This window comes from Typopeltis vanoorti, chromosome 6 (genome assembly GCF_054136105.1).
Source record: "Typopeltis vanoorti isolate ZY-2024b chromosome 6, IOZ_Tvanoo_1.0, whole genome shotgun sequence".
Taxonomy (NCBI): domain Eukaryota; kingdom Metazoa; phylum Arthropoda; class Arachnida; order Uropygi; family Thelyphonidae; genus Typopeltis; species Typopeltis vanoorti.
In genome coordinates this window covers 64,971,938-64,999,486 of record NC_143554.1, presented here as the reverse complement: position 1 = coordinate 64,999,486, position 27,549 = coordinate 64,971,938, and the positions used below count along the sequence as shown (strand labels likewise).

General features: G+C 33.6%; 1 protein-coding gene across 1 annotated transcript in view; it reads left to right on the top strand.

Moving 5' to 3' along the window:
* LOC150105502 (calpain-7-like) overlaps window positions 1–23,258 on the top strand; it is a 237,561-nt gene extending 214,303 nt beyond the window's left edge. The window contains exons 17-19 of the mRNA XM_090394849.1: window positions 8,994–9,136; window positions 11,811–11,903; window positions 21,506–23,258. Coding sequence (XP_090250975.1) covers window positions 8,994–9,136; window positions 11,811–11,903; window positions 21,506–21,650 — 381 coding nt within the window. The 3' untranslated portion in view covers window positions 21,651–23,258. The remainder of the gene's footprint in view (window positions 1–8,993; window positions 9,137–11,810; window positions 11,904–21,505) is intronic.
* The last annotated feature ends 4,291 nt before the right edge of the window (window positions 23,259–27,549 follow it).

The following is a 27,549-nucleotide window of genomic DNA, read 5'->3' as shown; positions in this document are numbered from 1 at the left end:
TAGGTAGGAACATGGAAACTTCATTCTCAGTGGGGAACCTATAGAACAAGTAAAATATTTCAGCTGTTTAAGCCCAATTTTTAGTGAAGGTGGTACATTAAATATAGAAATAGATAACAGAATAAACCAAGCTGGTAAGGTCAGAGCCAGTTGAATAAATGTATATGGAATAAGAACAAAATTAGCCAAAACAGTAAATTAGCAATATACAAGACAAGCCAGTTTAAACATGTGTATCTGAGAGTTGGGTTGGAAATAATACTTTGATTAGAGACCAAAGATGTGAGAGTTCTGAGAAAAGGTAGGAGTGTGAACAGATGGCATCAATGGCAGAATCATATTAGAAATGAAGATATTGGGCAGGAACCTGGCATTGTTAGCATTCATGAATGGTTTTTCATGCCAAATGGCAGGAATAAGACCCAAAGGAAGACCAAAATCTAGTGATAAGTTTTAAAAGAGGTAAACCGTGAGTAGACATATCGGTACACAATAAATAACGGAAAAAACTCACGTAGAAAGATTATTTATTAGTATAATTTTCGCCTGTGTGTCACAGGCATCCTCAGTACATTAAGCTCAAAATTAAACACTAACTGACAATTCCAAAAAGCGCCACCTAAGTAGCTGGTGTAAGATAACTAAAAGGTTCAATAACTTTCCTAAAAAAAAAAAAAAATAAATAATATAATAAAAAGTTAGGAAAGATTAGCTGATTTGTAAAGTACTATCTCCCATAAAGGGGACAGACGTAAGCCGTCGGATCTGTTTAAGTTAGGAGAATGAAGTAGAGTTTCACATGTTTCTTTATAAAGGCGTTCCATGAGAAACTGACTTTTGTGAAGAACTCTTGTCTTTCTCCAATGACTATATTTCGGACAAACGGGAAGATCTGCCTCTATTCGGCTAGAAGAACACCAATCTTATATTGAATACTTTAAACCTGAAAAGTCTGGACTTTCTGAACATGCCATCTTCACTAGACACAGAGTTCATTGGAGAAAGACAAGAGTTCTTCACAAAAGTCAGTTTCTCATGGAACGCCTTTATAAAGAAACATGTGAAACTCTACTTCATTCTCCTAACTTAAACAGATCCGACGGCTTACGTCTGTCCCCTTTATGGGGGATAGTACTTTACAAATCAGCTAATCTTTCCTAACTTTTTATTATATTAATTTTTTTTTTTTTTTTTTTAGGAAAGTTATTGACCTTTTTAGTTATCTTACACCAGCTACTTAGGTGGCGCTTTTTGGAATTGTCAGTTAGTGTTTAATTTTGAGCTTAATGTACTGAGGATGCCTGTGACACACAGGCGAAAATTATACTAATAAATAATCTTTCTACGTGAGTTTTTTCCGTTATTTATTGTGTACCAAAATCTAGTGGTTTGATATAATCAGAGGTGTTCAAGGAAAGAAATGTTTACTATTCAGGATACAGTTGAATACATCAACTGTATCCTGAATAGTAAACCTATAGAACAAGTAAAACATTCTGGCTATTTAGGCACACTTTTTAGTGAAGATGGCAAATTAAATATTGGAAATAGACAATAGAATTAGTAAAACTGGTATGGTAGGAAGTCAGCTGAATAAATTTATATGGAATAAGAAAGGAATTGGTCAAAACACTAAATTAGCTGTATACATGACAGTGTTCAAAATAATTTTTAACTTATGGATCTGAGAGTTTGGTTAGAAATAGAACACTCGATGAAAGATTGGAGACCACAGATATGAATTATGGGAAAGATTAGGGGAGCAAACAATTAGCAACCATCATAGTATTATATTAAAAATGCGGATATTAGAAAATTATCCATTGTTAGTATTTAGGAATGTGTTACCAGAGCTAATCTCAGATGGTATGATCACTTAAACAGAATGGGAGAGGAAAAATTATCAAAGCAAGTGTTCTTTGCCAGGTTTGGCAGGGAAAAGACCCAGAGGAAGACCTATATATAGGTGGATTGATACAGTAAAAAAGTGCCTTAGAAGATAGAAATATAAGATCTGATAATGTTGCAGTCTTGACAGGTAAGATTGATTTGGAGGAAAATTGTAGATAAGAAGTTAGTAATGATGTAAATTTTTCATGTAGTTTTATCATATCCTGTACATCCCCCTTGAGGGCACCACATGTCAGGAATTTGATGATGATGATATTCTGTACATGCCCTGAAAGTACACATCAGAATTGATGGTGAAAGTGGTGAAGGATTTAGGGATAATGGTGGGCAATTTCAGAGGACATATTGCAAAAGTGGAGAAAATGGGTCACCTGAATATTAAGAAATGTACTGACAAACAGGGATTAGGAAGTTATCAACCTCTTGATGGACTATTGCATACATATTTGGTCAACTAAGTTGTTTCTTGGTGAGATGTGGTGGAGAGAATTCAGAGGTGAGTGACCAAAATGGTGATGGGGTTGTGCAATGCCTCTGACAATGGATAGACTTCAAGTGTTGCAGATTACAAATGTGGGTTAAAAAAAAAAGAGGAGTGTTACTAAAGGGGTGTTTTTTAGAGCAGATGCTAAAGAACATGATTTCCAGTACATGATTGGATGGAAGTGAACAAGAAATCACTCCTTGAGATCGTGTTAAGCGTGTGGTTTATCTAGGATGTAAGGAAGAGATTATTTTTGTTAGAGAATTGTAAACCATTGGAATAGATTACTCAGACAATTGTGAGCACTTTGTTAGCGAACTACTTTGAGGAGAGAGGTAGTATTCATTGTGTCAATAGTTAACTTGACCTGTTCACGATGAGTCATTAAACTCCAGAGATGTCTGTATAATTATTATTACATGGACATTATCATTATAATAGTAATCAACCTAGAGCAGCAACATTATATGGCTCAAAAATGGCTAGTCAAAGCAGTGTTTATCTGTTGCTTTTGAAATGCATCCACTTAAACTCATGTATTTCAAAATTGGTGTAAATTTTTGTAAACATACATTCAGTTTATTAATCAAAGTATTAGACTGTTGTTAATATCATCAGTAACATGATACTAACAATAGGGCTGGTGACTAACGTGGTATGCACCAGCTGGAAATAGGTAATAGAATGCCTCTGGAGATGGTGTTTACATTTATTTTAGCTATCTGTGATAATGGACACAAGCTGTGGACTCAGTGGTACTGAACATTGGAACCAGGTGGACTGGTGGGAGTATCTTGGAAACTTGTGCCTTGCTGGGATGGCTAATTGCAATATTGTCTCAGGTATATTGAGAATGGTGTGATAAACAAAACACCTACGTCACCTTGAGTTTGTGATCAGCAACAGTCAAATCATTTTGAGAGTTTGATAATGAATTATAGTCTAGTAGATATGCTGCAACTGGTCAGATGATTATGATAAACCAGTAACTTTGGAGAAATGTATGTGAATGAACAGTGTGTTAGAAACTGACAAGAATGAAGTGTAAATGGCCAGCCATTAAGGATACTGTGGCTGCTAACAAACACAGCTACAGCTTAGATGGTAAAGGCACATCAGCATTGGGAGAGTTACATGCAGTTCCTGTTATTTCATGTAGATGAGGAGCAATAACACATATGTAGTGTTATTACTGCTCATCTATGCATTTATTGCTAGAGGCATAGATCCACTACATTTGGTTCATAACAGTGCAGAGCAATGCAGTGGAGTGATGATTGGAAGCATGATTTCCTGGTACTCAAGTCTCTTGATACCAGTAGAGCAATGGCTGAATGATGTAGACTGCCTGAACATTGTTGCTGATTCATTCAGGTACATAGATTCATGTTAACCATTACCTTGCATGTGATGGTCAATCCTTCATGGTAATATGCTATGTCACAGAGCATGTTTTTTTTTTTTCAAGAAATAGTGAAAGAAACATGATAGTAATGTTCCTGAATAGAATGGCTTCTGAGATACAGATCACAGTTACGTTCTATATCTTTGGAATGTCTTCTTCTTCCTCCTATCATGTATTATAGGCTAAGTGACCTGTTCAGGTTTCATGCCATCACTTTCTTGGTTTTCCCATTCTTCTTTTTCCATTTATTTTATATCCATATAGTATTTTTGGCAGTTTGCTATTGTCCATTCAATGTAGATGTTCTAACCATTTTTGCTTATATTTACTTATATAGTGATTAATTGATTTTATGTTCAGCGATCGTGAAATTTTTTCATTTGTTTTATGATCCATTTGGTATATCCAGCTGTTTTTCTGAGGAATTTTATCTCTGCTGTTTGAATCCATTTTTTATTCTTCTTTTTTATTGTCCATGTTTCACTTTGATATAATAAAGTTGGTTTAGTCAGAACATTATATAGTCTGATTCTGGTGTGTTTTTGTAAAAGATGGCCTAAATATATTATTTATTATGCTGATTACTTTAACAAAATTTGATATTTTAATGTTGCATCCCAGGTATTTGAAAACTTGTGCTAATATTTTATTATCTATCACTATTTTACTTCATATTGGGTTTTCTTCTTTGAAAGCTGTTATGTTTGTAATTACTTTTGATATTCTTATATTATATTGTTCTGAAATTTTATTTCATGATTTTACTGATCTCTGTAAATCATCTTCTGATGTAACTAATACAATTTGATCATCTCCAAATAATAGTGTATCTATTTTTATTTGTGGGTTTATTTGTATACCAAATGGATTATGCTGTTTCCAGATTATTAAAAAGCAGAGGTGATAAGGTACATCCTCTTGACTTTTTCTGATATTTCTTCTAATTTGACTGCTATTTTATTGTCTGTGTATATTTCTGGAAGAGACTAAAAACTGGTTTGGTATATTTAGGTTGGTTAATATTTTAAATAACTTTTGCTATTAATTTTATCAAATGCTTTTTCATAATCAATGAAGGCCATGTATTTCTTTTTGAAATTCTCTTTGCTTTTCAGTTAATATTTTTAGAGTGAAAATTGAGTCTATGCAAGATCAGCCATTTTAGAATCAATTCTTCTTTTAGTAGTGTATCCCCTACAACACTGTTTAGTTTCTCTTTTAATATTTCTGCATATACGAGGGTGGTCTGAAAAGCTCTCAGCCTAACAATGAAAAAACGAATTTATAATTTCAAAATTATTTTTATTTTTCAACATAATCTCCCTTAAGACTAATACATTTGCTCCAGCACCATTATCCTGTCCCTGTAGTGGTTCTTAGTAAGATCTGCAAAATACCCCTCTATAGCTGCAATCACCTCTTGATTAAAAGAAAAACGCTGACCAGCAAGGAAGAGTTTTAGTTTTGGGAAGCGATAGAAGACAGAGGGAGCCAAATCTGGGGAATAGGGTGGATGTTTCCACAATTCATAGTGCAGATACCTTAATTTTCCCATTGCCAAAACACCTTTGTGGGCAGGTGCATTGTCCTGATGAAAGATGATTATTTTTCTTCTGCAAACTGGGTCTTTTTTGCATGAATTTTTTGTCTAGTCTGGTAAAATAATGAGAATAATATTCTCCGGTTGTTGTTTTACCCTTTTCAAGGTAATTAATAAACAAAATGCCTTTAGCATCCCAAAACACTGATGCCATGACCTTTCTGGTGCAAAGCTTTTTCATTTGCAATTCTTCATGCAAAATATATCCTACACATTCTTTTGAAATTCCTATAGTCTCAGCAATTTCACACCCTTTGATTCGCCAGTCATCCGATACCATATTATGCACTTGATCAATGATTTCTAGTGTTGTTACACTTTTTGAACATCCTTCACGTGGATCATCTTCAAGGCTGGTATGGCCACACTTAAGCTCGACAGCCGATTTCTTAATTGTCAAAAACAAAGGAGAAGAGTGCTCATAAACTTTTATGAACTTTGAATGAATTTCTTTTGCCTTTAAACCTTCTTTACAAAGAATTTTTTAACTGCAAGATTCTCAATTTTATCCATTTAAAGGGATTTAGTGGCTTCATGTCACACTTATATTGCTTCAGACAGCTATATAAAAGAAACTATTTGATAGAATGACTTGCAATCTCACATGGATGCTTATGACAGATGTACCAACTTAGGGGAAAAAAATCTTGCCGATAGTGTTGTCATTTATGGTTGAAGCGAGAACTTTTCAGACCACCCTCGTATTTTATACCCTGCATTTAGCACTAATTCCCCTATAGTTATTGTAGTCATCTTTATTTCCTTTTTTATAAATTGGGATAACCAGAGCTTTTTTCCAACAATTTAGAGTTTTTCCAGAAATCCAGACCATGTTGAAGAATTTCAGAAGTTCCATGTTTATATTGTCTTGTCTTAATGTTTTCCTATTTTTCATTTTACTTATTGTATTTTTTAGTTCAGAACATTGTAATATTTTCTGTTAGATCATTCCTTGTATAAAATTTTACTTCTTTATTATTATCAGTCCAGAGATTTTGAAAATAAGTTACCCATTTTTCTAAATCTGTTGTTTGTATTTTTTTTTTCGTTTATTTCTTTGTTTATGTATTTTTTTTATTTTGTAAGTTTTTTGGTTGTGGCCTAGTTATATCTTTTTTTTTTTTTTTTGGTTCAGTTACAAAATTATTTCATCTCTCTTTGTTTTTTCCTTACTTCTGTACTGTTGCTTTTGTACATTATTGCTTCTACTGTCTTCAAATTTAGCCATTTCTAGTAACTCTTTTTCTTGTTTTTGTTTTCTTGTTTTCATAATCGTTTCTGTTTTTTTTTCCCAGTTTCAGAGGGTACTCTTTTTCTAGTCCGTTTACTCTTTATACCTAAAGCTTACTGTTGCTGCTTTTGTCAGGATTTGTTTCAGATTTTTTCATTCCTTTTGTGTGTCATTTGATTCACGTATGGTTTCTGTTTTTAAATCGGTGCATTTCTGTTATTGTTGTCTAATATGGGTATCTTGTAATGAAGAAATTTTGTAACTTGATTGATAGTTATTTTCCACTTTATTTATTTTTAGTCATTTTGGTTTAATTTGAATTTTTGCCAGTACCATATAATGATCACAGTTTAATTCAAAGCCTTGATGTGGTCTTACATTTAGGATTAACTTGGCTAATTTAAAATTTGTGATAATGCATATAGTCAATAGCTGACTCACATCCTTTGGCTGACCATGTATATTTATGTATTTCTTTATTTTCGAATACTGAGTTCTCATATTATTATAAATGACAAAATCTTGCAGTTTGTGTCCATTTTGATTACATGTATCTTCACCAAATTTCCCTATATTTATTTTGTATTTCCTGTTCTGGCATTTACTACTAGTAGGGGATTTAAATGCCAGAACAGGAAATTTTTTTTTTTTATCTATGACTTTCTGCTGTTCTTTGTCAGAGGTTTTATTTTCCTTTCTTCTTCTTTCCCATCTTCTGGTGCATATATGAACTGTTTTATTTTTTTTATCTATAACTTTCTGCCATTCTTTGTAAAAGGTTTTGCTGTCTTCTTCTTCCCCCCCCCCCCATCTTCTGGTGCATATGTTTCGATTATTGTTATGTGACCTCTTTTTCGGTCCAATCTCTATTATATATAATAGAGATTGGACTATTATATATATATATATTATAATATACAATATTGTTATACATTGATTTATGTATCAATAACCAAATTTTGTTTGGTTATTTCGCTGGTTATTTCATTTACCTTTACCTGAACATGGTGATTTCCCTGTTAGGGCAGGTTACTAGTGTTTTGCTGGGTATATCCAGTGGTGGGGTTGCTACTGATGTCTCTGGACAGTCAGTTCTAATATTTGCTCTGTTAAGGTTATACTGCCCATACCTGGTCACTAGTGCCTCATTTGTAATTTTAGAACAGAGTGGACCATGAGAAGGTGAGGTTGACCTTTGAATGGGAGAGGCTATATATTGCAATTCGCAACTTCTTCACACCTCAAAGATGAGGTGTGAAGAAATGTGTATAAAATAAGTGGAAAGAAATGTTTGTCAGGGGCTTACACCAAACACATCTGATGGAACTGCAGGAATTCATCATGCCTGCTCAGAGTAGGATACCTGTGAAATGTTGACTAGCTATTAGGCAAATATTTCTAATAAATTGACTATTCAGTATATTAATATATATATATGTTACTGCTAAAGCTCGAAAGCCATTAATGTGCACATTACCTAGCTAATCTGCAGATTAACTGATTTGCTCCGTTAACGTGCGGAATCAAGGGTTTTCCGCATTTTACCTAGGTAATGTGCACATTAACGGCTTATGTATCATTAAAGTTCAAACGTTTGTTTCTCTCATTTCCTTTCCCTACTCCTTCCCCCCTCTCCCTCCACTTTTAGTTTGGTTTCGCCAGTGTCATATGTTTTGCAAATTCATTTCCTTAATTGTAATAATATTTTAAACCGTTTGATTCTTTGTATTATAGTTTTTTAATTGATTGATGATTGATTCTATCAACTAATTTGTTGATTGTTTGATTGTATTAACTTGATTCTTTAGATATTGAAAAATAAATAAATAACATTATGTTAATTTAAGCGTACAGAAACATTGCTGTTGTTCCAGCAAAGATCTTATTTTCACTTTAACGAGTGCCTAGTAGGTAATGTGCAGATTACCTAGGTAATTTGAGAAAAGAAACAATTTTCCGCACGTTAACAGATCACCCTAGTTAATCTGCACAATACCTAGATAATCTGTAGAATAACTGATTTCTGCACTTTAGCGGTAACAACATATACATATTATATCATTGTATATACATATATCTAAATCTGAATTTTCAGCATGGTGAAATGCCAATCCTTGAAACATTAAGGATTTTAAATTAAATGTTTAAATCTGACAAGATTATATTTGATAAATATATTAATTTTAAAAATGAATAATTATATTTCAAATGCATTTATTAAATTAATATGCCTCTACATTGTTGGATATAAGAAAAGAAATTCCTGTATGTAATATAACATTGGTTACTTTATGAAATAAATAAAATTAATTGTAATAACTTGTTAGAAATTATATTTATGTATTTATTTATTTATCGATAGATAAAAAATGGTGAGTGGAATGAAGCCACTGCTGGTGGTTGTGGCAATTATCCCATGACAAACTCCAAAAATCCCATTTACCAGATATCTCTTCAATCATCTTCTGATGACAATTATCTCCTCATTGATTTGAAAGGTCCAAAGTAAGGGTACACATTTTCTTCTTTGAATCTTTAAATGAAGACAAGTATGAAAATGTTTTAAATGTCATGAAGTTTGATGTGTGTGTATACTTTTTTTGTCGGCTGTTTGAAACTAAATTGATGGAAGTGACACAATCCCAGTCTCTCTAATAAACTCATTTATCTTCTTCAGAGAAGATGCTTTTTTATCAGCATACTGTCATCTCTAGAAGTATGCAGCATGGCTTTTCCCCCAGATATAGCCATTTGACCTTGAAATATTATTTACATATGGTAACAAGACTAACTAAAATTTAATTTCAGTGGTTTAAGAAGTAGGCAATATTGCCTAAGCCATTTTAGAAATTAGATTAGATTTGAACCAGATGTTAGAAAGCTTCCATTGCTTATCATCCATTAGTATGCACAGGAATCCATACGTATCCATTTGTTATGCTTGAAGACCCAAAATACTATTATATATTATATATATTAGTATATTATTAGTATTATGTACTAGTAAAACCAAGTACGTTATTTAGAGTAGCATAGTCAGTAGAAATTTCAATTAGATACAGAGGACTAAAGTATTAATGGTTTAGGATAGTCGCTATCAAAAATTTAAGCTCAGATAATCATTCCATCTGAAGTTTATATTGTTCCTTAGTGCTTGAAGATTTGTTCCAACTTTGAGTTGCTATATGGAATATTTATTTATGCTGTGTATCCTGCATCTGATAGAGTTGTATGTTTGGCAGCTCTTGATCTAGAGGATCCTTATGTAATCCATGGCTTAGTTATTCTTATTATTGCAGATCTGCCAGTTTAGTCAAATTTAAGAATCTGGTAATTACCAGATTGTGTCCACTTACAAATTTTATCTGTTGCAAATCGAAATGTGAACAGTTTTTTATACTACATTGAAATTGTTAAAGAGATTTCAGCTTTTTTAAGACAACTTTGACATAGGAGACAAACTAATATTGCTGCCTATGGTGTAGTTTTGGGATACGCTATGCTGTGCTTTTGAAGGATGATATGAATTGTTTATCTTATAAAAGTAAGTTTGTTTTTGAAGTGATGCAGTTAGAATACTCCTGTGTATCGTGGAGCCAAGTTTTTGTGATCTCATTTTTGAGAAGTGCTGTGTAAGAAGTATAATGTATCATCAAATTGATCATGTATATCACATGCACACAGGCATATCCTGGTCACAGGATACGTTTAGGTTCCAGACCACCACCATATAGCAAATCATTTCCTTTTTTTTCACACTTGTGGATGCATGTAATGGTTTAATTAACATTTTTAAGCAGTCGTGTAATTAAATTAAGGGGATAAAAATCCCTTATTATTTTACAGCCAGTATGCGAAACTCTAAGATCGAAAACTACAATCTACAAGTTTCATGCCGAAGAACTATCGGTGAATCCAAGCGTAAGTGACCACTTACGCCGTTTGGCTTTTCATCTTAATCAGTCATATATGTGTTAAGGATGTAAATAAAGCATGCACTTACATGAGATATGTGAATGAAAAATTTAGAATAATTTTTGCAAACACAAAAGTTATTCTGAATAGGTTGGCTTGAGGGAACAAGCCAGCAAGTTTGGTCATCAATTTGGTCATTAATCTACACCATTAAAAGTTTTTCCATTTCGACAGCAAGATTGTTACAGTTATGATTAACTAGTATAGCAAGGTGCTGCACCAAGAACTTTCTATGTTTTCAACATCCATAACAACAATGCTATCAGGTAAAAGTTTAGCCTGCAGCCTATCTCAGTATCTGATAGAACATCATTACTAAATTTAATAATTTGAATCTTAGTATGTAATGTAATAGGTTTATGTATATTCTTCTTGTTTTTACTGGATGCAACAGCATCCTTACTTTGAATTTTATCTGGCATTATTAACAACAGTAAAATAATAATTCTAAACAGTTTATAATTCACAGCAGAACATTGAGGGTGTAGTAAGCAACAACGTTATAAACTAATAGCTCATGAAAACTGTTCATTGGTTGATTCATAGGAACATCACGTTGCTAAAACCATCATATGAATGAATGCGATGTTGTAGAAATAGCAGCACTGGTCATAATTGAAAGCATCATATGAGTGGATTTTTATAAAGTTCAGCATTGTAAAGCAGGTGTTAGTGTGTGTGTGTGTGTGTGTGTGTGTGTGTGTGTGTAAACAGGAGAAAGAGGGGGTGATATGATTGAGACTTAACTGCTGAAAGGGTTATACAGAATTTCAGAAGATTGAATTTTTCATCTTATGGAGGGTGGGGAAAGGATGTGAGGGCATCCTTGGAAGTTGAGAATGAATACTGTCAAGAAGGGTTGAGAACTAGATTTTTCTCTCATAGACTGGTGCATGATTGGAATGGATTGCCATTGGATGTTGTGTGTGTGTGCAAAGTAGCATGAATGAATTCAAGAACAGGTACGACATCTGCTGCAAATAGTATGGCCTCCCTTGATGAGTTACTGATTCCCTGGAGTTTACTGTTATTAATAATATCATTAGCTAAGGTAGACAGACCATTTTAATAAAATAGAAAGATTAAGGGCTACAAATTTCATTACATATTTCTACAAAATTTAAAGTGTTACAAAATGTCCAACATATTTTTATAGTCATTCTTGCTAAGAAATCAAACTAAGTGTTACTATTTCCATTTACAGACAATATCAGGTTGGATTCGACGTAGTTACAGTGAACGTAAACAACTCTGCTGCTCCTGGCTACTTTACTCGGAAGAGTTCAGGAACATTTAGGTAAGAATTCCCCTACTCATTTGCATTTAAATCATCTAACTATGGAAAAAAGAAATATATCAAATAATTATAAACACATACAATCAATTTTTGCTATAGTGAATTTCCTTCAGCACAGAATTGATTATATGGGACTGCTGGTTCTATGTGGAGAATTTTGAAAAGAGTTTTCTAGCTCAAACCTCTTTGAAACCAGCCATTTGGTGGAGATATGTTAATGATATTTTCATTATTTGAAAACATGAACCAGATAAGTTGACTATTTCTTCATTCTCTTAGCTCTTTTAAACACACAATTAATTTTACATTGAAACCAGAAAAGGAGGGCAAACTCCCCCATTCCTGGATTTTCAGTACTTTTGCTGTAATGGTGCTTACTTCATTAAACACTCCATTCACCAAACACTTCATGGTGAACACAGGAAGTTAAAGAGGCAGTGAAGGAAAAGAAGAAAGCATATCAAAAGTTCCTGGCAAATAAGTCAGCTTGTGCTCTTAGAGAATACAGAGACAAATGCAAGAATGCTAAACACTGTGTAAAACTAGCTAAACAAAAGTCATGGGAGGACTTTGGCAAGAATATAGAAAATAAATATCAAGAAGGTGGCAAAATATTCTGGAGGTTGTTGAAGAAGCTTAGGAATGGAGGAAAGAGTGCTGTAAAAGGAGTGAGATGATAAAGGTGACATGAAAATGGAAGAAAAGGATATCCTTGAAGTAAGGAAAAACTGCTAAATGAAAAAAGCAGTGATGACGGCACAGTGGTAAAAAAATACTGAACAGACATGCAGTCAGGAATACATATCATACTTGAAGTAGAAAAAGCCATCAAAGGCCTAAAATATGGAAAGGCAGCAAGAGTGGATGATATTCGACCAGAAATGCTGAAGTATGGGGGGTATAAAAGTCTTACAGTGGCTGCACTGCATAGTTCAGAAAGCCTGGACAGAGGGATGAATTCCCGATGATTGGAGTAGAGCTGTCATAGTGCCCATATATAAAAAGGGAAATAAAACTGAATGTGAGAATTACAGAGATATTTCCCTACTAAGTGTTCCTGGCAAGATCTATGTAAGTATATATACTTAAGAAACGATTGAGAAGAATTGTAGAAGAAAAGCTTGGTGAAGAACAAGCTGGATTCAGGCCAAATAGAGGCTGTCAGGATCAGATCTTCACCTTACGACAAATAGTCGAGAAAGCATGGGAATATAACAAAGATCTGTATTTAAGTTTTGTCGATTTAGAAAAGGCATATGACAAGGTGCCAAGAGAGAAGCTATTCAATACGCTGCAGTTATATGGTGTCAATGGGGCATTATATCAAGCAATACTTAGTCTTTATTTGAGTTGTAAGTCAGCAGTTATAATTGAAGGAAGTACAGGAAGATGGTTTAATGTTAAATCTGGTGTGAGACAAGGATGTACATTATCCCCTCTGTTATTCATTATCTATATGGATCACATTATGAAAGAAAGTGGTATTAAACATGATATCAAAATTGGAGATGTTAATGTCAGCTCTTTGCTTTATGCGGATGATGTCATACTTCTAAATAAATCCGCTACAGGTCTGCAAGATTCTCTGACTAAATTGAATAACTGTTGTAATAGATATGGTATGAAGGTCAGCAATAAAAAGACAAAGACAATGAAAATAGGCAGAATCATTGAAAATGTCAACTGTGTTGTGAATGGAGAACCTGTGGAACAAGTAAAACATTTCAGCTGCTTAGGCACGACTTTTACTGAAGATGGTAAATTGAATATAGAAATAGACAACAGAATCAACAAAGCTGGTATGGTGGGAAGTCAATTGAATAAATTCATATGGAATAAGAGAGAAATTAGTCAGAACACTAAATTAGCTGTATACAAGACAGTATTCAAACCAGTTTTAACTAATGGATCTGAGAGCTGGGTCAGAAGTAAAACACTTGACCAAAGACTGGAGACTGCAGATATGAGAGTCCTGAGAAAGATTAGAGGCATGAACGGATGGCATCAATGGCAATATCATATTAAAAACGAGGATATTAGGAAAGAACTTGACGTTGTCAGCATCCAGTAATGCATTAGCAGAGCGAATCTCAGGTGGTATGGTCACTTAAATAGAATGGGAGAGAAAAGATTAGCAAAACATGTGTTCTCTGCCAGGTTGGCAAGAAAACAACCCAGAGGAAGACCAAGATATAGGTGGATTGATACGGTACAAAGTACCTTAGACGATAGAAATATAAGATCTGATAATGTTGGAGTCTTGACAAGTAACAGACTGATTTGGAGGAAAATTGTAGATAGGAAGTTAGTAATGATGTAATTTTTTCATGTAGTACTATTATATCCTGTACACCCCTTGAGGGTACTTGGCAGGAAATTGATGATGATGATGAGGTTTAAATTCAGATATCTCCAGTGGTATTTGCCATATATCACTTAATTTGAAAAGGGTTAAATATCATCTTTAAGGGGAAGAACTTTATTAGATCTTTTTCAGGTATGGCTAAGTTGATGGGGTAGCAGTTTTTTTTTTTCTTTTTTTTTTTTTCCCCCTTGGAAATTGATTGTTTCTTCTGTTGACTACAGAAAAAATGTGCTATCCCTGGTGAAATTTGGTTTTATGAAGCCACTTCACTTGACAGCAACAGCAGTAGCATCATATGCCCATTTTGGTCGGGCATGCTGTCGTGTGGCTTATGCAACCCATGCTACAAAATTCACGTCAATTTGACTGTATGATTGCATTTTTATTGGTGTATGAATTAAGAGTGTATAGCGCATTGGTGCTTATCTAAATTTGTCCATTGTAATTAATTGTAGGATAACTAGGAATACTTTAATTCATCAATTAATTGTAACCAAATCTGCACAGAGTTGGGGGACAATGTGTTTGTTTTAAGATTTATTGATTGGTATATTTGATTTACTCAAAGGTGCAAATATAATAGTAAATTTGGAAAAGTGGAGGATGATGGTTACTTCCTTATACTACAATCATACAGTCTGCAAAAGGTCTGATAGAAAAGGGGATATTCAGCAGATTGTCAACACTGTTTCCCATTGTAAATATGGGCAAATAATTATAAATTATTTATAGAAAATTACTTGTCTATATCGGTATCCTAAACACATCAATTCATACTTTGCATGCAAAACAGATGAAACTCAGAAAAACCAAAACAGCAACTCATGACAAATGCCAACGTTCATTTGGATTGGTTGACACAATAACCAATCATAGCCACTGATTTCTGGATGCTATTGTCTCAGCACACACCCTGCCTTGCCTTCTGGGTGACTTAAGACCACTGGAACACTAAGAATTTGACCTGTTGCACCATCTGTACATCTGGTCAAAGGGCACAAAGGTGTCTGTAACTGTGCATCTAGGTTATTAACACAAATGTGATGCAATGTTTACACATTAAAAAGTGTCCTCTTCATGAACCATTAGTATATTGTGTTTAATTTTAGGAGTCATATGAAGCCAGAAAACAATTAGGGGAGTCTTTAACAGGAATAAATGCAAAAATATAATGTGTGATATTGCTATTCCGTGGGTGTGCACCACACACCCTGAATATATGCCCCTGAGCAACAGGTCATTGGATATGATATGCAAATTGAAATAATAATGGTTATTTGTGTGATGTATGTTTGTGATTTCTTGAAATTGTAGACAGAATGAGCCTTATTTTGTTTTTGTCATTTCTTGTTCCTTTCTGAGTGTAGTTCCCAATCTCTAATTAATTGAAGATGCTGACCTGGTATCCAAGTGATTAGTGTATTTGGTCTCCAATAAACAAGCTGTGAGTTCAAATCCCACTGCAGACATGGATATTTGTGATTGTCTTTAGGTGGGAGATAAATTTTTTCACCTGTGAGACCTACTGCCCAATTATTGGAGGCCTGAAGTAGCTTGAAAACATTCCATGTTTTGTCTCTAGAGCAGGGATTCCTAACTAGGTAAAAAATGAATAAAAATCCAAAAAATATATAAAATCAATCAAAATAGGAAAAAACATTGCTGACCCATGGTACAGATATATTACAAACAAATAATAAAATAAAATAACTTGGTGTAATGGTTAATTGCTATCTTGAGATTCTCATATTTAAAAAAAAAAAATTGAAAAAAAAATTGAAAAATTAAAATCAACAGAAACGATATCATCAGCTGATGAATTCATTTCTTTCTGGTCACTTTTTTTCTTTCTTTTGTACTGCTTTTTATCACACTTCAGTTATCTTCCTCATCCTTGATCATGCTGTCCAAACTCTTCTCTTGGGTCTGCACTGGTTTATTGATGTGCTCTTGAAACCAGTTCTTTTTATTCCCTTACTTGACTTGGGTTGTCAGTGACACATTTTGTGTATTGACCATTGTACAGTTTTTCCCATTTACCACATTTCAACCTAAATCTCCTTCTTGGATAGACAGTGAAACCATTATGGCATACTCTCTCCCCACCCACAAACCAGATTATTTGGCAACTAAACCCAGTGGTCGTGGGGGTTTGCTTAGGATTAGAAACAGGAATATAGTCATATAATCAGTTTTCAAAGTGGTGAATATTGATACTCAAATACAAAGTTTAGTTCAATGATTTCTAGTATCTCTGTGTGTAGGGGATGGAATTGATGATAATTAATCACCTTTAACTTGTCATCTAAAGAATTTTTTAAAGCGCATTTTCTGATATCAGGATAGAAGGTTATTGATTTAATGAGTTCTTTAAACATAATTTGAATTTGTCTTACTGGAGGGGAAGTGAAATTCAATGTAATCCTAAGTAATATAATACTTGAAAAATATCCTATCCCTCTACTTAAAATTAAGTAATATAAATACAAAGTCATTATACATGTAATAAATAGATTTTTTTTAATCTAACTTCTGGAAGTTTTTTAGTCTGAGATAATAAAACTGCTAGATAAGGAAGAGGTAATGCATGCAATATCAGCATTTGGTGGACTGATAATTGCTTTCAAAGAGTGATATCCAAAAATCCAATGTTTTATGACTAAAGAACATTTGGTTAATAACAAGGAATTTATTAGTCATTAATATATGAAAATTGCAAGTACAGTAAACTCTCAATTTAGCGGACTTCAGATTTAACAGACATAATTTGACAAATAAATATAGATAATGAAATAATTAATAAAAATAAATAAACAAACCTCTGATTTCTATGTAACTTCGATGCCAGCTGGTGATAACGTCAGTGAGAATTACTTTGAACAATGTCTAGATATCGACGAGGATGACCCAGGTTACCAAATTCTCAGCCAGGAAGAGATTGCTGAAGATGTTTTACGGGGCGATCTGGACGTTGACAGCGAGGAAGAAGAAGCAGTTCCAGCTGGTTCGAAACTATCAGTGGTTAGAGAACACATCACCTCGTTTATAGGCACATCTTCAGATCCAGAGGTTGATTGCTTATTGTGAACATTTTCGGCAATTTTGATCGTTAATTATTTAGAAACAGTATAAAAGTGGAAAGCAACTGAAACTTGATGCTTTTTTCATACCCAATCCTCAGTAGAATGATATTTACATAAAAATGTTCTCATTAAAATATATTAATACTGTACCACTGAAAGTGTTTTATTTTCAATACTATTCCTAAGATTCACAATTTAACAGACTTTCAATTTTATGGACAACTCTTAGCCCCTAATAGTCTGTTAATTTTGTTTACTGTACTAGTTTTGCACACCTGCAAAGAACACGCAGTTAATATAGTACACTGGCTTCATAACCATAGTTATGAGGCCAATGTCTATTATTATTATTAGGAGAAATATCTAGGGAGTCGGACTTATTGAGGAAGGTCATATATCACCTGAACCAACTGTCATGCATTTTCTTTAATTCATTCACACTAGCCACTTTCAAAGGCAAGCCATTCCAAACACACACACACACACACACACACACACACACATATATTATTAATTAGTTTAAATGACTGATACCAAGAGATAAAGAGGTGACATTGTTTATTTTAAAAGATACTACTAGTTTCGTTGAATGGATCAACTTCTTCAGGTATCACAATCAGAGAAATATACAAAAAAAAGAACAGAGACTTAAAAATTAGTCTTAAAAATATATACACATGGAGCAGTGTATACACACACACACACACACACACACACACACATTGCTCCATGACAGAAAAATCTATTGCATGGTTCAATTCCTTTGTATAACTGAATGCCAACATTATTATAAAATGTGAGCAAGTTGCTCAAACATGATCTTCCCTTAGTAAACCCATGCTGTTCATTGCAAAGTAACGAGTGCAAAGTGATGGTGAAGATTTTAGAAAAGTTGGTAGGAGCCATCAGCCATTTCTGCATGCTGGCTCCTACCAACTTTTCCCAAAATCTTCACTCCAGAGATACTGGTAGGTCAGTAATTACTTCAATCTTTTCATCACCTTGTGCAATGGGATAGTCATACATTCCACAGTACAGGGAAGATTCCATTGTGGAATCTTCCCTGTACTGAGACTCAAAGTATAAGCTTGGTCAAAGTAATAGCCAGTTCATCTGAACTTTCTTTTAGCACCATGCTGATCCCATCATCCCATATTGCCGAATTCTTATTCAGTTTATGCAGTGGCTCTAGTACCTCTTTTTTCTCGTATACCTCAGGAGATAACAGTGAGTTCAATATGGTATATACCAGGTTGATAGCTTTTAGCAAAATGGGTACTCATTAGTTGAACAACCTCTTCTGCATCTGTCACCTGCATTCAATAGTTATTCTTTCATTTATTTGCAACGTAACAATAGAATTCCTCTGAGTTGTCTTTAGCTTGCAGATCCAGTTTTTTTCAAACTTAGCTTTCCATATAATACTTATAACTCTTCTGGCCTGCTCATATAATTTTCTTAACTGACATCAGTATTCCTTCCACACAATCTGTTGCTTAATAAGATTGCACATCCATTTTGCTTCTATTCTATTTATTCTTTGAACTCTAGGGACACATTCTCAGAATGTGTCCCTAGAGTTCTTGTATAATAAATTAACTTTTTCTTTAAATGCTTCCATTCCATGCATGACTGATATCCTTCTGATTTAGCAACTGATACCACAAGACAGAACCTGTTATGCTCCTCAGGTAATTGTATTGCTTATCTTATTTTCCTACATTGTATGAAAAAAGTGATAAATACTGGATATAGGAGGGGGGGGGTTAAGTATCATATACAGTAATTTACTGTGAATCTTCTCAAGTCCTTTTGAGAAGATTTAAATGAACCTTTAGCTTGAATTGATGAATGGGGTTGTTTTCATGTTAATGATTGCAACATGCTACTCTTTGGAGTGCAGAAGTGTAAGGTTATGCCAGGAAGTAGATGAGATTCAGGATCTGGGAATGATGGTTAAGTGGCATCTGAGATTCAAAGGACTTGTTGAAGAGTTGCAGGGCTGTAGAGCACATTTGCAGTAAGAAATATGACAAGCAGAAATAAAAGAGATGTCATTGTAGAAGGCACTGATTAAACTACACCTGGACAACTAGAGTGCCTAAGTCGATATCAAGAATCTGGAATGTTAGTTTGAGGAAATATCAATTGCCTACATTAGAAATGTTTTAAGTTGATGAAGGGATTTTACAGGACTCATATGGAGGGAATTTACATAGTAGGGGAAGAATGAAAAATCTTTACTGGTAGTTGTTTGAGGGTGTGATGAAGAAGAGAATGAAGAGTCAAATTTTTTTGGATGGAATGGAAAGTGAATAGAATGCATTGCTTGTGTGTGTTGGGAAATTATATGATTAAGAATGAGTTTAATGTTCAGTGTGCATGAAACTTTTGCAGTGAATCTGTAGTGATAAAGAAGATGTCACCATGGAGCTTTGATTATTATTGAGAGAAACCTCCTAGCAGTCATCGAGGGAGACCACATATCACCCACGTCAGCTGTCATACCTTTTTTTAAATTCATTCACACTACCTTCTTCCAGAGGCAATCCATGAGAGGAACTTTATGAGAGAAAAATCTAGAATTCGCACTTTCTTCACTCCATTCATTCTCAACTTCCATGGATGTCCCTTCATCTTCTTCTCACCCTACATAAAATAATAAATTCCATATACTGGTATCCTGTAAGACCCTTTCAGAAGTTTGTAAGTCTCAATCATCACCCTCTTTCTCCTGTTTGCTAGTTTCTACAGCCCGTAAATTATTAATTTGTGTTCCACAATCCTGTTGAAAGTTTTTTCACTTGGTTGTACTATAAATTAAAGATGACAGGAAATTCTTGGTTTCATTCTTTATCCAAGTGTAAGCAAATAAAGTTTGCACGTGAAGTCACTTCATGATTGGACCACTTGTATATAGAGGCTGATGACTTCACATAAATTACCTTAGTACCCAATAATGCAATGCACACATCCTTATAGACATGTAGACATGTATAATGCTATGCATTATGGGAAGGGCCACTACTCAGACTGGTTTCGACCTTTAATGAGGGCTCATCAGTGGGATGGATCCAGAAGTGATACCAAGGGTGAAGTAATGCAGAAGTTGTATTTCCATATACAAGTAGTCAAAAGGTGTCGCACTTTATTACTAAATACTCTGGATTAGAGAGAGATGTTGTGTACTATAAATTAAACATGACAAGAAATTATATTCTTGTGCATTGCATTATGGGATACTAAGGCAATTAATGTGAAGTCATCAGTCTACATACAAGTAGTGCAGTCGTGAAGTGACTTCACTTGCAAACTTCGTTTGTTTACAGTTGGATAAAGGATGAAACCAAGAATATAATTTCTTGGCATCCTTAATCGATAATTCTGATATAATGATATAATCTTTATTACTCTCCTTTGCTCTCTCTCCATTACATCACCATGGCAACCAGGAGATGAGAACCGCATATGTGAAGTGTGCAGGTTTGGTCTGTCGAAATGAGTTCATATCAAAGCCTTGTAAAGTGGCAAAATGGCTTTCTTATTCTTACATGTCGAGGTTCATTTCAGCATTCCAATTTCTTTTCTGAGTTGCAATCCTTGCTATACGGCCTTTGAACTGCAACCTCCTGTCTTCTAAAAACACCGAGATCCTTATGATCAATTTCTTCTAGCTTAATCTTACCAATATAATATGATATTGAATATCTCAATATACACCAAAGTGCTTACCTTTACCTTGTGTATCCTGGATCATCACTAAACAGCTGTATGTCACCTGTCAAATCCTTCCCAATCTCATTAAGGTAAATACTGGTCACTAGTTAGACACATCAGTCTTTGCATCACTCCTGTAGAATCTTATAGCATCTATGCTGATATCCCATGAGCCCCATTACCAGATTCTTATTCAGTTTGTACAACAGCTCTAATACTTCCTTCTCATATAGCTGTTTCTTCAGTGAAGAGATAGTAGTGGGCACCATGTTACATACATCAGGTCGGTAGCTTTTAGCAAAATAATAATATAAATTAAAAATTTAATTATTAAATTTTCATCATAATCATTTTTAAATTTTTGTATATTAAAATTTAATAATAATAATGTTTGTTTAGTGTAGCATAATTTTTTTGCTGTTTGGTTTATTTTATAGGTCAGGATTTACTATTTTGGAGATTTCAAACATACCAGCAGGAACATACAATATTATCCCTTCTACATTTTATCCAGGACAGAAGGGGCCTTTCTTTTTAAGCCTGCAAGCATCCTGTCCTATTAAAGTATCTCGATTGAAGTAAATAATTCTCATAGAATTTAGTGGTTTCTATAGGCATATTTCACACAGAATTTTAATTCATTATTATAATCCAGAACAACTTCTAGTGCTTTATATGTGATGTATTCAGTGATGCTACATGGAACCTTTACTAAGAGTGCACTTTAAAATAACCCACTGAAGTGAGAAGAAATAACTTAGGGGTTTAAAAAATTGTCATTGTACATATTGAATTAAATAAAAAATTGACGTTATTCTCATAAATTCTCATCGAAATCGAGTGTAGGGTTAAGGTTGAATGTTGGAACTGGTTAGTTTCATCTGTATTCTTAAATGTACATAAATATTTGTGCTTTCTGAAATGTTAAGTGCTGGAGCACTAGCCATAAATTAGCATCATTTATTTTTTTAAACAAAACCTGTTAATATGCAGTACTCTCTCATTTATCTGACTCTCAAATAAATGGAAGCTTGATTTAATTTGCCAGTCTCTGAATTGATTAAAGTGTCAAATAACTGCTGGAATACACTATACTCAACTAACCAGACCAAAAAAAAAAAAAAAAATTTGTCACTGTAACCAGTTAAACAAGAGATTACTGTATATGAAATAGAATGAGCATATGATAGTGGTTACTTCAGATTGTGACAAAGTTGTATAGAAATACATATTTCTCTAATGATAATAACCTTGTATATATATATACATAAGCATATTATCACTTATTTAATTTTAGTACTTGTATATGAAATTTGCTATAGTGTGATATAAATTAAATGACATATTGATAATTTGCATGTGGCACAAAACATTTACTTTATTGTTTGTGAAAGCCTTTTGAGAAATATAATCCACCTAGTAAATTACTTTAGTCTGATCCATTACATATACAGGAATATACTGTCTAGTTCTAAAGGAAAATACTGTCTAGTTAAGAAAACAGTAACATTTTTGATATAATATGAATGACACAAAATGCCATAATCATGCTTTTGCTATTAAATAAGTTTACGGTTCACTATCTTTATCTTTTAACTGATCTGTTTGTTACAGTATAAATTTTGCCAATACAAAAATCAAAAAGTTGATTTATGTTGTGATATTACTAAATTGGATAACATTTGATAATTTATGCTGAAAAACATTTCCTTTTGATTTTCTAATGACTTTTTGTGCAAGTTCCATATCTGACAGTTTTTGAAAACTTCATGGTACTGAAGAAAAAATAGTAGCTAATGATAGAAAAAAAAAATTATGATTGCACGTATATTCACTTTTTAACATAATTTCTTTTTTATTTCTTCTTTGAGAAGGATGAGTGTTTTTATATTAACACTTTAAAAAAAAATCTTGAAATCGACATTCTGGCAACCTTACCATACCTTAAATGTATTTTCGTTAAACACTTCTTTTTTTCATTAATCAAGTACTGCACACAATTTCCCCCTACCTCAGATTACCTGTTTGATTTCTGATTTCCTTAAAAAAAAGAAAAAAAATAATAAAAAGTGAATAAATGCCTACCTGCAAAATTTCTCAAACCAGTTGCTAATGCTGGCTTGTAAATGTTATTTATACCTCTAATTGTACTTTTTTGAGACAGTCTATTAAAAGAATTTTTACTGTTAACATGGTTTGGTTTATATTATTTATGGAAGAATTACTCCATTTTTCAGAATAATTAATTATTATTTACAGGTTAGTTACTTAAATCTCTATAATTAAGTTTAGTTTCTGTTAATGTCTTAGCATCTGAGTGATTTTGTTTCTTTCTTGTATTCAAATTCTATCTATGATGGGATGAACTTTGGCTGATCTGTTTCAGGCAAAAATACATATTATAGTTCCATTGCATAAAGGAGGCTCCAAGACTGCTGTTGCAAATTACCCACCAATCAGCATATCAAGAGTCATCAAAATATTGGAGAAGTTAATCAAGAGTAAAATACAGGAATAGATAGATGAAAATGGGATACTGTATAGGGGATATCATGGGCTTTGTGAAAGGTAGATCATGCCTCAGTAACTTGTTCACATTTTATAATACAGTGATGGCTGAATTGGATAAGGGTAGTGGGTTTACAGTTATACTACTGGACTTTGCAAAGGCCTTTGATAGGATACCATATGGAATTCTAATCAGTAAACTGCAGCACATGGGGATGGATTTAGGGTTGGTGAGATGGATAAGAGGGTGGTCGATGGAGAGATATCAGAGAGTAATTTATTCGGGAGTAGAATTCAAAAGCAGGCCTGTGACTGCTGTAGGGTTCTGTTCTTGGACCACTGCTGTTTAATTTGTTCATTAATGATATAGGAAAGGATCTGAGATCTGAAAGGTTCAGTTATTTGCTGATGATGCAAAGTTGGGTAGAGATAGTGAATACATATGATGTCATCCATTGGAAAGATCCAATGTGAACCAAGGTGTGATTGCTGCATTTAAAACCTATTACTTAGGAGAAAGTAGGCTACTAAATGAAATGGAAAAGGAGTCAAGCTTAACTGTAAGGCAGATTGAAAAAATAAATTTGCTGATTGCCTGATTAACATAAAACATTAGTTTGAAGAGATAACATATATTGTGGTTTGAACTGGTTTATGATAGAAGAATCTCCAGTATGAATGATGTGGTAGCCTACACATAATGAAAGGAATAGAGAATCAGGGCTTTGAAAATATGGAGACACAATACACATTCAGGAACCTGAGCTTCACTGAGATAGGCTAACCAGAGAAGGGGTAGTGGATAAATTAGTGATGAGGTCAAGTGAGACTAGAATTATCCTGAAGATGAATGCTGGACATAGACTGGGCTTTAACAAATCTATAAATGAAATTTTCACATTATCAAGAAACGTTTCTGATTGTGTTTTAACTTCTGTCCAGATATGGAGAGAAGCATCAAGTGTAAAAGCAAACTTGATCATTTGCTTGCCTGATAAAGAAATTCACATAAACTTGAAAATAAAAGAAGAAACAAACTTCCATTCATTCCATTTAATTCATCCATGGAATGCTTGAGTGTTTAATCCTAATTTTACATGTTTTATTTGATAGTTCAAATAAATATTACATTTCTGTTTTATTGTGAGCATCAAGTCTTGCTGTTCATGGTTTTCACATTTGCAGCATTTCTTGAATTATTGTATATATTTTATTAAGGGCAATGTGAAATTGATAGATCCATGGCATGCATTGCACTATTTTCTATCTCCAATAAATAAAGTGCAAGTTTTTTTTGTCAGTCCAACACACGAAAGCTTGGAAAGAAACCTATAGCTCATTTGAGTGAATTCTTTGAATGCTTTGAGTGAGGTTAAGATAATCCAGACCCTTCCTATAAACTGGAGCATATATATTATCATACCTTCTATAAGTAGGATGATGATCTCTTTCATTGGATGAAGAAATCTATCTGTCACTTGAAGGCATTTACAAACATCCATGTCACAGTGGGATTCAAATCCAAATTCTCTTGTTTGGAGAGCAGAGATGCTATAAACTTGGCTAACCAGGTAAATTCATGCTTTTTCTAACACCTTTTGTTTTCTCATACTAGAGTCTATTTTTTTGTCAGATGTTATGTAAATTATGCTCATTTATAATTTTACTGAAATCTTTTTTAAAGAGATCAGAACATTGCAAAGAACATGGACAAATTTTGTAAGCAGTATGTTTGGCTTAGTGATTTCTCATAAAATAGAGTAAGGGAAAAAAAAATTCCTTACAGAAAATTTGATTTTCACGATTTTAAAGTAATTTGCAACATGAAGCACAATTTAAAACACTTTTTTCTGAAATGAACCGAATTCACTGCCAGGAAACAAATAAGTGTAAAATTCCTTTTCCTCGTGAGAAATTTGTTGTATTAATTATTGCTCTAAGAAATTAAAGCTTATTTATACAAATAGTAGCTGTTGAATGCAAAGATGTGATGTTGAAAATCAAACATGAGTAGAATTTTAATGGTATAGTTCTTTTTAATGGTACTTGTGACATAGTAAAAGATTATTATTATTATCTGAGACGTCCAGGGAGTCAAGAACTTATCAAGAGAGAGGCTATAAATCATCCAAACCAGCTGTCATACCTTCCCTTAAATTCATTCACACTAGATGCACTCACTGTTCCTAAAAGCAAACCATTCCACTCACTTCACTGTTCTGTGAGAGAAAAACCTAGCTCTTACCCCTTTCTTGAGTGCAAACAAACTTTACTTCCATGGATGTCCCCATTTTCTCTCCCCCACCTTCCATATAATGAAAATTTTCATCAGACTATATCCTATAACACCTATTCAGAAGTTTATAGTAGACTTTTGTCATATTATCTCTCTTTCTCCTGCTAACTAGTCTGTAATCTTTGTAACTCTTCCTTATCCCTTTGGAACCTGAGAGACCAAATCTGCACAATAATCCAGGTGGTCTTATCAAGGCCTTATGAAGAGGCAAAATGAATTCCTTATTCTTGCATGTCAAGGTTTGCTTCAACATTATCCTCAGAGTTGTATTTGAAACTTTTGCTATGGCACCTTTTGAACTTCAAATCCCTTGCCTCATCAGTTTCTTGAGGCATAACCCTGATATAATATGCTATGCCACTGAAAATCTCATCATGCCAAAGTGCATAACTTGATGCTTACTAGTGTTAAACTGACAGCAATTTTAATTTGCCTAAATTTCTAGCCTATTCAAATCATGCCAAAGTGCTGAACATCAGTAGCATCCCTGTCCCTGCCCTATCTTCGCATCAGAGGCAAACCAATGATCTTCTGTTAGACCCCTCCTAATGTCATTAATGGGATAGATTGAACAATAGTGACCTAAGGACTGAACCCTGAGGTACGCCACTAGTCACCTTGAGTCTGGCAGATTCATGTCCACCATATACCAATTTTTGGTGTCTGTCTGTCAATCATCCACCAATCCAAGTCAAGAGTTTATATTCCAATCCCATATTCTCCAGTTTATGCAACAGTCTTTCATGTGGTATCCAACATTATCATAGTGTATCCATTCCTTTTATCCAACTTGGCCATAACATTCTTATAAAATATGAGCAAATTACTGAAACATGAACTCCCTTTTCCTAATGGAATGGCTTTACATATATATATATATATATATATATATTAAAAAAAAAAAAGTTTTTTTTTTTAAAATAAATTTAGGAAATTTAACCTTAGCTACTTAGATGGTGCTTTGTGAATATAACAGTTATTGTTTAATTAGCCTTTGTACTTGTACTGATGATGCCTGTGATAATCAGGCAGAAATTCTACGAATAAAGATTATTTTATGCAAATTAATTCCATTATTATAATAGTAAGTAATCCTTCCAGAGTATAGCTTGTTTGTCAACCCATTTTTTATGCGAGTTTTTTTACCAGCTTCCCTAAAGTTGTACCATGCCAGAGATACTGTTTAGTTAGACATAAGTTTTTGCACCATCCTTGTACAATGGAAAACTATTATACATTCTTTCCATTCCTGTGGTATCATTCCTGAGCTGGGACTCTAGCTATACAAATATGTGAAAGGCTTGGCCATTTCAGCTGAACATTTCTTTAGCAAACGTGCTGGTATTTAACATCTGTCCCTATTGAAAAATTCTTATCCAGGTTATGCAACAGCTCTTCAACCTCATTTTCGTAAACCTCTAACTCTTCATCCAATGTAGCAGTAGCACTGTGCACCATGTTACATACACCTGGTTGATATATCTTAGCAAAGTGAGCACTCATTAATTGAACAATCTCATTAGCTTCAGACACTAGAGTACATCCTTATTCAATAAAGTTATTCTTTCATATCTGTTCTTTCTTTTGCTTGCAGCATAATGATAAAATTCTTTTGGATTGCTCTTAACTTGCATGGCCAATTTCTTTTCCTACTCCAATTTAACTTTCTGCACAATA